Genomic DNA, 12,763 nt, shown 5'->3' on the forward strand with positions numbered 1-12,763 from the left:
GATTCGAGTGTAGAGTAGATTAAATATGCTAAATTCCAAGTTAAATAGAATCACCATGTAAGACAACTTTCCTAACAAATTTCATATAGTAACATAAATGAAATGGAAGAGTGGTTGATCCCACACTCTTGTATAGTTTTCTCTCTATTCTCTGAATGTTCTGCATGAGGTTCACTCATCTTAAGAAATTCCGCAAAGCTTTACATAGGACCCATCAAGTCAAAGGCCAATCAATATGGACTGTTATGTCTAAAACAGCTTGAGTCAGAGCTGAATAATGGGCAGCCCTTCCCACACCTACGTATGAGCTCACTGTGGTTTTTGTGGCTGACACTGAAGAATGCTACTAATAAGCTAAAAAGTTATAATACTCATACTTGGTTACCTCGGTGTTCTGAAATTCCCCTGCGCACAACCCATGCACCTTACCCATTACTTTGCCTAGTAAGTAATACTCCCCTCCTTGCCCTTTAAACTTCTGAACCTGTTTTTTCCTGTAGAAAGTCTACTCTGAGAGCAAACCAGTGTCACGATTAGGTTTTTCCTTCTTGTGGACCTGGACATCCAGTATCATAATGTGAGTTAGATAAACTATTCTTACTTAACTAAGATGGTGTATTATGGTTTGGGTCGCCACTTGCTGAACCCCAACACTCCAGTTCCAAGGGATCTAACAGTCTCTTCTGGGCTTCCCGGTACCTGTAATCACAGGCATATGCCCACACATAGGAACCTATATATAAATAATTTAAAAATAAGTAATATGAAAACAACCCCTTTCTTATTTTTCTATTCAGAGTTACTTGGGGGTAAATTGAACATTCAAGCTTGGTCTTTCCTGCTTCTTCCGTTAGAGAATGGTATGTGGAGCCTATGGAGATTTGATTTTCAGAGGAATAAAGGTGGGATTAAGGAACTGATGCTTCTGTGTTGACTGGCATAAAATGAGGAAAGATATTGCACTGTACAGAGATGAGAAAATGCCAGAGAAGTAATGAGCAACATTATACAGAACACAGTAGTCATCAAGGGTTCCCTCTCGGTCCCCATAAGCTGAAATTAGGCATAAACTATAAGTCCTGAGCTTGTTAACCTCCATTGACAGAGCTAAGGTGGTCCAGAAATCACCCCGTTACTCCATACAAATCATCTGTTTTAATGCCTTAAGTCAGTTGCCATAGAAGTGCTGGGTGCTTTGAGGTTTTAGCCCAGTGCACAGGAATGAGCTTATTTCTTTGTGAAATTAGGAGTTTGCTAAATAATTTTTTCCTCTACACATTTGATATATTGTATATGTAGTAGCTACCACCCTTGAAGTACTTAAAATTGAGTCTAAATTTAAATATGTTCAAGACAAAACATTATGTCAGCTTTTGGAAATTAAATAGTGTGAAAGACTGAAACATTGTAACAAAGGTTGTAAAGAATTAACAATTTTGCAGAGGAGACTAGCCTGAAATAGGTCAAAGGGAATGCACAGTTCCAGGAAAGATTTCCAAACAGTGGACGACTATACATGCACACTCAAGTATCCTGACTTTTGTTATATGTCTGTTCTATGAAATAGTCATGTTAATTCCAGGTAGATAGGGCGTCACAACTGAGTTGAAATTGTAAGAATCCCAGGAGGTGTTGGAGAACTGTTTAGTATGAAAACTACTCCCCAAATATTTGATGTCAAAAGTGTGTAGACAATGAAAATATAGACAAAAAGTGTATTTTTTACAATTATATATATAAATTATAATATATAATATATATACAATTATATATATATATAGTGTGTGTGTGTATGCGTTTGTGTGTGTGTGTGTGTGTGTTGGGACTTGGTTCTAATGCTTTGTCTTAATTCAGCTCCCAAAACCATGCTTCCATACCTGAGGGCTGGCTTTGATTGGTAATAAATAATTGTTGTATAGCCCATACAACTGGGCAGGGAGATGGAGGTGGGACTTTTAGATTGCACAGGCAGGGGCCAGAGAGAGGGGGAGTTGTGGTAAAATTAAATAAAAGGTTTTTTCTGTTGCTATCATTCTGTGGTCTCACTCCTCCGGACCTCTTACCCTGCAGAGCCACTCCATTGTGGAGACAAGCACAATCCCCTAGGTGGTTAGTAACCAAGCCTGGTACCTACACATCTCATTCCACGGGTTCTGCGTGCACCTCACCTTGCGCAGGCAACAGAGCTGGAACTGTTGGTTATAGCTGCCTCTCAGCCATTGCTTTTACACACTGTCCTCCATAGCCCAGTTAAATCACGACTCAACAATCAATAACTTATCAAACATGTTTACATGTTAAATTTTCAATCCACAATCTCTCCATACAATAAGCTTACAACCAGCTGATAAGATATAAACTGCCCACCTAGATAAGATAAATTGACTTATAGAAATCCATCCCTAAAAAGTATATATATATATATCTACCCATGGCTACTTAAAGCTACTCAGAAGAGATGGGTTATTCCATCTTGAATCTCCCGCTTCCTCCCTCTCTTCCCCTTAACAAAACGTTGTCCCCGCCCACTCTCTACTGTCCAATCATGTAGCTCCTTGACATGAACCTACAGGGAGTAAGAAGAGAATTACCATGACTCAAAAGCAGAGGAAGCAGATTTAAGAGCTGCAGGAGAAAAATCATCCAGCAGTGTAGACAGGAAGGGAAAGTAGCCCTATGAGGTGAGGTGATGGTGTCCAGAAAGTAACAGGGAGGGCAGCAAAGATAAAATATAGTTTGAAGGTGGTAAGCCAGGAATATCAGGATGGGAAAGTGTGCTAGCCAAAGGGAGGTTTAGAAGTGCCCATCCATTGAGCTAGTCAAGGCATATCAAAATTACCTGGGGTGTGTGTGTGTGTGTGTGTGTGTGTGTGTGTGTGTGTGTTCAGAGGATAGAGGAAATCAGTTTTCTTCAACAACCATTTAGGTTCTACAGGTGGAAAGCTGGTCATTAAACATCAGTACATGCCTTTACCGACTGAGCCATCTTGTCAGCTCTCATTTTCCTCTTTTGAATAGCATTTATGCTATTATAATTTCTTTATTAACAAATTTATTTCTTCTACTTAAAAACTTTGGTTTTGCTCTGGGTATGATGGCACATGCCTTTAATCCCAGCACTTGGCTGTCAGAGGCAGGTTGATCTCTGTGAGCTCAAAGGCATCCTGATCTATATAGTGATTTTCAGGACAGTCTGGGCTACATAGAAAGACAATGTCTCAGATATCAAAACAAACCAACCTCCTCCCCCAACAACTTTCTTATGTATGTGGAGGGCAAGATCAGACACTTGCATATAATATCGAGACCTTCTTAGACTTACTTCTTCAGATAATAATAATAATAGTAATAATTATGATCATCTAGTGTTGTTTCTTTCAACTACCTGTTGAGATCTGTTTATCTCACCTAGGTCAAAGTTCATTTGCCAAAGCTGCCTTAAGACTTTCTGCACTGGCCTGGGAGGCAGCCCAGGAACTTATGAAATCAGCATCAAATCAACTCTCCAGACAGTAAATATAGACTCCCTCCTCTGCTTTCTACTGTTTCCCCCAGTTTCCTCCCAGCAAACAGTAACCTGGGGATTCCCCCATGGGTACAAGGGGCTACATGTAGAAGTTATGTCTTTCAAGCAGAGTCCACATCTTGTTTACCTTGCTATTGTTAAGTTAGCAGAAACAGAGTTTGCTGACCCATGCGGTTAAGCAAGAGAGGCCATTTCCTTCCTCGTTTTGTAGTTCATCTCTTAAACCTCTTCAGACTCTGACCCAGTTCTTGAATGACTTTGAAGACCCAGATGTTTCAGAATGCACATTCTGGAGGCCAATGGCTATTTCCACCACTGACAATTCTGCTGCTGTTTGGTGAGTAAGGATCATCCTTTAATATAATTATCTCAGCCTCTCCTACTGTCTGGATTCCAGAGACCAGGATAGTAAAGATTGGGGCTGGTTTAGAAACCACGGTGAGATTAAAAAGGCAAGAGTCCCATGTCTGGTGGTACCAGATTGTAATCCTAAGCACTTGAGTGTGGGGTCGACAGGAGAATCAGGAGTTCAAGGTTAGCTTCAACAGTAGTGCATTCCAATTCCAGGTCAACCTGGCTTTGTGAGACCCTGTCAAAAAAAGAGGTTTCTAGAACTCAATGTGGTGGTAAATGCTCTAGTTTCAGTCCTTAGGAGACAAGGACTGAAGTGATTAGTCTTGTTGTCATAGTGATACCAGCAATACAAAAGGGGGTTTTAGCTACTTTTACAGTTTCTCAAAAGACTGTCTTGTGTCAAATATTCAGACTTGCTTTTGCAGTTGTGCCAAGTACTTGACATTAAATGAGAAGCATATTCCAGCTAGATAAACTAAAAAACAGATAAGATAAAGTGGAAACAGACTCTTACAGTGGCTCACAGGGGAAGGGACTCCAAGCCTCTGTGGACTCCTTACACACAACTGAATTTGCTTTCATCTGCTGGTGTTCTGCACTGACCCCCCCACTCTCTCTCTTCTGATTTACAGCTTTTGCAGACAGGCAGACTGGTAAGTTTTCACTTCCGTTGTTTACAAGGTGTTGCTTTCCTCAGGACAGAATGCTGTGTTTACTTTGGAGGGAAATGCCTGTTTTTACCAAGGATCAGGCTTGGGTTCAGATTGAGCAGTTTTCTCACAATGGGCCCTGGAGTATAATCCTTGGTAAGACTCAAACTGGATTCTCCAAAGACCAAAGGTAAAAGAGACTGGGGCAAGTATACATTTTTTTTTAATGGTTTAGAGATTGAACCTAGGACCTGGAGTGTGCTAGACAAGCTTCTACCACTGAGTTACAAGCCTTTAAAATTTTATTTTGAATAGACTTCTAAGTTGCCCACAGAGGTCTTGAGTTAATTATATATCACAGTCAGATCTCAAATGCTCCACCTTTCCCATTGCTAGATTACAGCTGTGAGTCATTTTCCTCAGACCTTTCACTGGTCGGCGATGGGGACTCTCTGGTCCCTTGCTCCCCTTTGGAGTGCACAGTCCCACAAAATTGAGTTGTTCATATCATCTCTCACTCTCAGCAGATCTTCCGAAGGCTGTGGTGAAACTTGAACCCCCATGGATCCAAGTGCTCAAGGAAGACATGGTGACGCTGACATGTGAAGGGACCCACAACCCTGGGAACTCTTCTACCCAGTGGTTCCACAACGGGAGGTCCATCTGGAGTCAGGTCCAAGCCAGCTACAGGTTTAAGGCCACAGCCAATGACAGTGGAGAATACCGGTGCCAAATGGAGCAGACCGGCCTCAGTGACCCTGTACATCTGGGAGTGATTTCCGGTTAGTAAAGGCTGCCAGGAGGAGCTGGGATACCAGGACTGGAGAATCTGCTTACAGGGCAGCAGTTTACGGGAAAAGGGATGGTCTGGTTTCTGGGAAGCATCACGGAGAGCTTTTCTGAAAGACTTTGGTCCTCTCGTTTCCCTTTTCACTCACTCCGTATGGTATTGCGCAGAGAGGACAGCTTCAGTCCTGATGGAGCAAGAGGTTCAAGACCATAGAAAGGCTGCTGTGAGAAGCAGAAGGAAGTTCCTGCTTCTTAAACATCAGCTCTGCCAGGGCAGTGTGGGGGAAGCACAGAGACGCTAGGCAAGTAAAGACTGTAGGACAGGGGCAGCCTCAAAAAGCCCAAGGAGCAAGGAGTTGAGGTCCCCAAGGGTGGAACAGAAATCTGCCAAATGAGACCAGAGGTGAGGGGAAGGGAATCGAGTCAAACATGTAGAAGCAGACAGGCTGTGTGATGACTTTTATCCCTCGATGAGATAGAAGCCTATAGAACTTCAAGCTTTTAAACACTTGACACTAATTTTTTATTTGCTACAAAGAATATATTTATGGAGGACAGCATGCAACCTTTTATTATGTGGGTATATTGTTTAGTTCTTAAGTTGGTTTAGGTTAGGCATACTTATTACCTCAAATATTTATTATTTCTTCATTGTGTAAGCACTGAAAATTCTTGCTTTAGTTTTTGTATACACAGAACATTATCATTGTTTATAGACACTCTACTATACAAGAGCACTTCAAAATGTCTTGCTCCTCTCTGACCTATCCCACCCTCCCCTCTTCTCTTCCCAGCCTCTGCTATCTTTCATTCTAATCTCAATTTCTATAAGATTGAGTATTCCCGACACTATAATATGTGTAATACTGCATACTTGTCTTCTTATAGCTGGTTTAGTTCCCTTAACATAATGATTTTCAACTCAATCCACATTTTGGCAAATGGGATCCTTTCTTACAGCAAGGCAGGATTCCTCTGTGCCATCGTGAGTGGTTTTAAGTGACCGAGTCACATGATCTGATTTAGGTTTGTGTAAATATGTGACAGTGTTCAGTTTAATAGTATCTATAACAAAGATGCCCTTGAACACTATTCTATCCCACTCTACTATCTGAGTTTATAGTTTACTTCAGATATCTCTTGGTACATGATACATGCAAGAATCTAGTGTTTGAGATTCTTCTGTTTAATACCCAGAGATTAAAAACAAAAACAGTATTTTAAGGATCTGTATGGTTAAGCATGCATTTAATCCCAGCATTCTGGAGGCATAGGTGTGTCTCTGTATGTTCTCCATCAACCAGGGCTCCTTAGTGAGAGTGCCTCAAAATAAAGTAAGATACAATAAAATGGTTTCTAAGGTTCCCGTGCCAGAGAGATCCTGGAAGTATAGTCAGTTTCTGTAGCTAGTGCCCTGAGAAATAAATATTGGATTAACTTTAAAAATCTGCCCAGCGATACCATAGCTTCATTCCTTTTCTTTACACCTCACCTGTCCTGAAACAGCTAGTGGTTCTTGCTTGTTCTATGGATATATAAAATTACAAATTAAAAAGCTTAGAGGCTGTGGGTAGCTGTCTTAGTTAGGGTTTTACTGCTGTGAACAGACACCATGACCAATGCAAGTCTTATAAAGGGCAACAGTTAATTGGGGCTGGCTTACAGGTTTAGAGGTTCAGTCCATTATCATCAAGGTGGGAACATAGCAGCATCCAGGCAGACATGGTGTAGGAGGAGCAGAGAGTTCTACATCTTCATCTGAAGGCTACTTCCAGGCAGCCAGGATGAGGGTCTTAAAGTCAACACCCACAGTGACATACCTATTCAACAAGGCCACACCCAGTCCAACAGGGCCACACCCTCTAATAGTACGATTCCCTGGGCTAAGCATATATAAACCCTCACAGTAGCCCTCTAGTTACTGCCCAACCAGATGCCCACCTGCAGTGTAGCTAATAAACTATTCTTAAAAAAAAAAAAAAAAAAGACAGATGTGGTGGGACATAGTGACAAATGCCTATAAGCCCAGCACTCAAGAGGCAGAGGCAAGTGGATCTCTGTGAATTCCAGGTCACCCAGGGCTACACAGTGAAACACTGTCCCTCAAACCAACAAGACAAAAGTACACACTCCGAAAGAACAAAACAAACACAAAAACAAGTAGCCAAACAGAAAAATGTAGAGCTGGCAAGATGGAAAATGGCTCTCTAGATAAAAGTGCTTTCTCCACAACCATGTAGACCTGAGTTCAATCTCTGGAACCCAGAGGTAGAAGGACAGAACCAACTAACCTACAGACTGACTTCTACATGTATACTGTGGGGGTGTGTGCGCATGATGTGCATATGACATACATGTGACTCCTACCATCAGTGAAGGTTGGGAATGGTTGCAGTATTTTTTTTTTTAGATTTATTATGTATACAGTGTTCTGTCTGCATGAATACCTGCAGGCCAGAAGAGGGCAACAGGTCTTATTATAGATGGTTGTGAATCACCATGTCAGTGCTAGGAACTGAACTCAGGACCTCTGGAAGACCAGACAGTGCTCTTAACCTGTAAGCCATATCTCCTGTCTGCAGGATGTTCTTAATGAAGATAGAAAAATGATTTTAAGTTTAAAAATGTTCTGTCCTTTTTGTTCAGATTTACAAGAGAACACTGAATTTGAAAGGATATTATTGACCTCTAATCCCAGCACTTGAGAGGCAGAAGCAGGTGGATTTCTGTGAGTTGGAGGCCGGCCTGGCCTGCAGAGTGAGTAGGACGGCCAGAGCTACTATAATGAGACCTGACACATCTCAAACCAAACCAACCAAACAAACAAACAAACAACTAAACAAACAAACAATCAACCAACCAAACAAACAACAACCAACCAAACAACAACCAACCAATAACACACCAACTAACCAACCAACCAACCAAACAAACAACTAAACAAACAAACAACAAACAAACAACCAATCAAACAACAACCAAACAACAACCAACCAACAACACACCAACCAACCAACCAACCAAACAAACAAACAACAAACAACTAACCAAACAACCAAACAACAACCAAACAACCAACAATACACAAACCAACAGCCAACCAACCAACAACCAACCAACCAACCAACCAACCAACCAACCAACCAAAGAGATCTTACCTGACTGACATGACATGATAACTCATCCCTTTATGTAATAGCAACTGAGGCAGGAAACTTGCCACCAGCTGTAGTTACATAACAAGTTCTTGGCCAGCCTATGCTTCAGTGTCACAAATTCCTACATTTCTCCAAAAGGTCATACACTTCCGCTTTTTGTTGGTGGAAGATTTCACTCAGAGTGTGTCGTACTCTTGAATGCTTATATTCCAAGACTGAGATATTGCAATCTTACCACCAAGGCACAGTATTAGTGGGTGGTCCTGGGAGGATGTAAGTCAGTCATGAGAGTGGAGCCCATGTGAGGGAGACCTATAAAAGTCTGTAGGAATGACAATAAAGCTCATCTCTATAAACTAGGAAGTGAGCTCCTATTAGATGTACACATTTCTGACCTCTTGCTTTGTATTAATTTGAGAAGTAAGTATGCATTGTTTATAAGCCACTGATGTTTTGTTTTGAACACTTGTTTATTAAGATAGAGTACCATGGAGCCCAGGTTCAAGGATAACCTTGAACTCTGAACTCTGATCCTTCTGCTCTACCTCCCACATTCTGGGATTACAGACATGCTCTATCTACCACATCTGGCTCCTGGGTACTCGGTTTATGGTACTTTGTCAGAGCAGTCTGAGTAGACCAGGACAGAGAGCCTGGCCTGATTCAGGCTCTATGAACTCAAATACAGTTAATGACTACTTAGCTCACTTTCTAAGAGTTGCTAAAAAAATCATATTAAATTAGTAATCCTAGACCATAAACACTTATACTAATAATAAACCAAAGACTCTATTCTATAACTCCTATAGATACTGAAATTAATGTATGTCCTACATTAAGATTAAGTATAAAACCGTTTTAAAATTGCTTTTAATACCACATAGATATAATGGCATGTTTTTTTTATGTGAGTCATGTGACTTTTTCAGAGGTTCTGGTTTTGTTTTATTTGTTTTTTTTTTTTTTTTTTTTTTTTTTTTTTTTGAGATAGGGTCCAGGCTTGCTATATGGCTGAGGATGACCTTGGATTTCTGATCGTTCTGCCTCTACTTCTGAGGTGATTTGATGACATTTCCTGCCCCTACGGATTGAACCCTGGTCCTTATGCATGCATTCTGCTCAGAGATATCTCCAGCACTTGGATATCTTTTTGTTTGTGTGTTGGTTGGATTTTTGAGACAGAGTTTCTCCGTGTAGCCCTGGCTGACCTGGAACTTCTCTGTAGACCAGGCTGGCCTCAAATTCACAGAGATCCACCTGCCTTCGTCTCCAGAGTACTGGGATTAAAGGCGTGTGACACCATCACCCAGCTACCTCCTTGTATCTTACTCTTGATAAATTTTCTTTCCATCTTTCAGACTGGCTGCTGCTCCAGACCCCTCAGCTGGTGTTTGAGAAAGGAAAAACCATCATGTTAAGGTGCCATAGCTGGAAGGACAAACCACTGAGCAAGATCTCCTTCTTCCATAATGGAAAATCTGTGAAGTATTATCATCACAATAGTACTTTTTCTATCCCCAAAGCCAACCTCAGTCACAGTGGGGAATACTACTGCAAAGGAAATCTAGGGAAGACAGCATACTTTTCCAAGCCTGTCACCATCACTGTCCAAGGTGAGAGGCTGTCTCATGTCCTAATGCTAGAGTTCTGAGACTTGTGGTTGTCTACTGACCTCTTAAGCTCTAGCTTGGGACAGCCATGTTGGCCTAGGAATCTTTCACTACTCACAAGGAAACATGACTCTGTTCTTGAAAATTTTTGCATTGTGAAATCCTAATTATGCCCTCTAGGATTGCAACCTCTTTTGACAGACTAGTATTGGTTGGTGAACATGTCCCAGTCACGGGACCAGAGGAGGTGGTTGGTGAAGAGCTATTGAAGTAGTTTATGGATTGCTAGTTCAAGGTTGCCCAAGGATGTTTTCCAGTCATGACACTTGTCTACAGGCATCTCAGAGTGAAGGGTTCTTAAATCAAACTGAGGTAGAATGCATCTGCATTCTGCTCCTCTACTTTTTGTAGTCACAGTGCAATGAAACACATTTTAAGGATTCCTGTTAATGCATTTCTGCAACTTGCACTTGCAAGGTTGAGGCAGGAGGATAATAGAGGTCAGCCTGGAGAGGAAAAGATGGCTTCCATCAATACTCTGACCAAAAAACCCCTTTCTCAAATGGGATGTTTTATATGGCTTTTGCCAAATCTCAGTGTTTGGGTTCAGGAATCACCTCACAAACCACACGAACACCGATCTCGGTCAGACAGAGACAGTTTATTGAGCATATATGCCCCAGGATTGATTGACCATCGCTATGGTCCAGCTTTAAGAACTGAGAATGACCCAATTTAAGATCCCATAGGGATTTTAAGCCCCAAACCCACAAACATCTGCATCACGTTATTTCACCAGTAGGATTTAGGGATAGGGGATTTCCTTAGGAACATGTGTTTGTTATACATTTATCCTGTTTCCGTTGGCTGGGGTATTCAACTGTGGCAGGGGACTTGCCTTGTTTAACATTCATATCTTAACTTGCCAACCAGGATGTCAGTTACTTATATACATGTCTCTTTCGGCCAAAGTTGTCAGCTCCCAGAGAGATCTTGGAAATTTAAATTTCACTTGACTAAAATAGAAGTCTTAGTCCAAATAGTTTTTTGGTGCAGGTGTCTCTCTTATATTGAGGTCCATCCCAGGGGCACATTATGAGAGCAAATACAATAAAAGCTTATACACAGGGGCAGGAAGTACCGCTGGGTGGTTAGTTCAGGTCTAACCTTGTTGTGTGTAACTACACAAAATAGTTCTACTAACTTCTATCGTGATTGGTTTCCAAGGGCACAGAACATAAAGGAATATGTAATCAATTTTGGCATTAGAATGTTTCCTAAAATAGTCTTTGTATCCTGCAATTTCAGACAGATATGGCCATGCCCTTTAGGAAATGCAGACCTAGCAACATAATAGAGAAGGCCAAGAGGTGGAAAGCATACTGAAAGCCAGGCCTAGTGGTGCACGCCTTTAATCTCAGCACTCAGGAAGCAGATGCTAGTAGATCTCTGTGAGTTCGAGGCCAACCTAGTCTACAAAGTGAGTCCAAGACAGTCCCAGAGCTCTGTTACACAGAAAAAACCATGTCTCAAAAAAACCAACCAACCAACCAAAAGTCTACTGAAGGCTTCCGGACTCATTATCTGCTCTTGTCCTTACTAAGTACTTGGCATGAGACACTTTACAAAGGCTCCATAGTAGGGACCTCGCTGTTTATTCTGAATGTCTGTCTTAATGGCTAATTTCTTCCCGTTCTTCCTGTTCTCCCAGATCCAGCAACTGCACCCACCATCTCTCTAGTTTGGTTCCATGCTGCTTTCTGCCTAGTGATGTGCCTCCTGTTTGCAGTGGACACGGGCCTCTATTTCTATGTTCGGAGAAACCTTCAAACCTCGGGAGAGGACTGGAGGAAATCCCTGTCAGTCAGAAAGTATGAGGCTCCTCAGGACAAGTGACATCCCACCGCATGGCAAAACAGCGCTGGCAGCAACATCTTTTCAGCCATTGTCTGCTGCAGCCTTCCTCTGAAAGCAACTTGAAACCCGGCTGGATGTTTGGTCCTGTAATCACAATTACCTAGGAGGCTGAGGCAGGAGGATTATCAGTTCAAGGCCTGCCCAGGTTATATATAGAGAGTGCAAGTTTAGCTTGGATAACCCAATGAGATCCTGGGTTTAGGTGGCTCATCAGGAAAGAGCATCTATTGCTAAGCTCACAAACAAGACCAGAGTTTGATCCCTGCTACTCATATGGTAAAAGAAGAGAACAAATTCCTGAAAGTTGTCCTCTGACCTCCACACATCCACCATGGCAGGTGCACACAATAAATACATTTAAATGTGATATATATGTGTGTATATATATATATATATATATATATATATATATATATATATACACATACACATATATATATACATATATATATATATATATATTTTAAACGAGGCGGGGGAAGGCTGGGGGTTGGTGGCAAAGCTCTTATCCAGTACATATGATGTCTTGGGTTTGACCTTCTATAATAAAGCAGAAATTAGTCTGGGCTAAGGATCTCCTTTCTGTGACTTCTGTGTTGAAAATAATTTGAAAGCTTTCCCTTGTACTCAGAAGGAAATCTAATGACTTTGCAGTGTTCTCCAAGACAATGCCACAATACCTCATTTCTGATCTCATTTCCTTCTGCTTTCTGTTGCTTGTTCTTGCTCATTCTTGCTCTTCCTGGAACACAGCAGCTG

The 12,763-nt window shown here is 41.5% G+C and overlaps 1 protein-coding gene across 1 annotated transcript; it reads left to right on the forward strand.

Annotated features, from left to right (window-relative positions):
• Nucleotides 1-3,778: 3,778 nt before the first annotated feature.
• Nucleotides 3,779-12,552, forward strand: LOC308437555 (low affinity immunoglobulin gamma Fc region receptor III-like; the record flags this gene model as incomplete). The annotated part of the gene is made up of 5 exons (XM_080938644.1): nt 3,779-3,863; nt 4,513-4,533; nt 5,055-5,312; nt 9,836-10,090; nt 11,799-12,552. 5 exons carry the CDS (start codon nt 3,779-3,781, stop codon nt 11,981-11,983), a joined length of 804 nt encoding a protein of 267 aa, XP_080794770.1. The 3' UTR covers nt 11,984-12,552.
• Nucleotides 12,553-12,763: the final 211 nt, after the last annotated feature.

The sequence above is a fragment of the Micromys minutus genome, assembly GCF_963924665.1.
Source record: "Micromys minutus genome assembly, chromosome: 1".
Classification (NCBI taxonomy): Eukaryota; Metazoa; Chordata; class Mammalia; order Rodentia; family Muridae; genus Micromys; species Micromys minutus.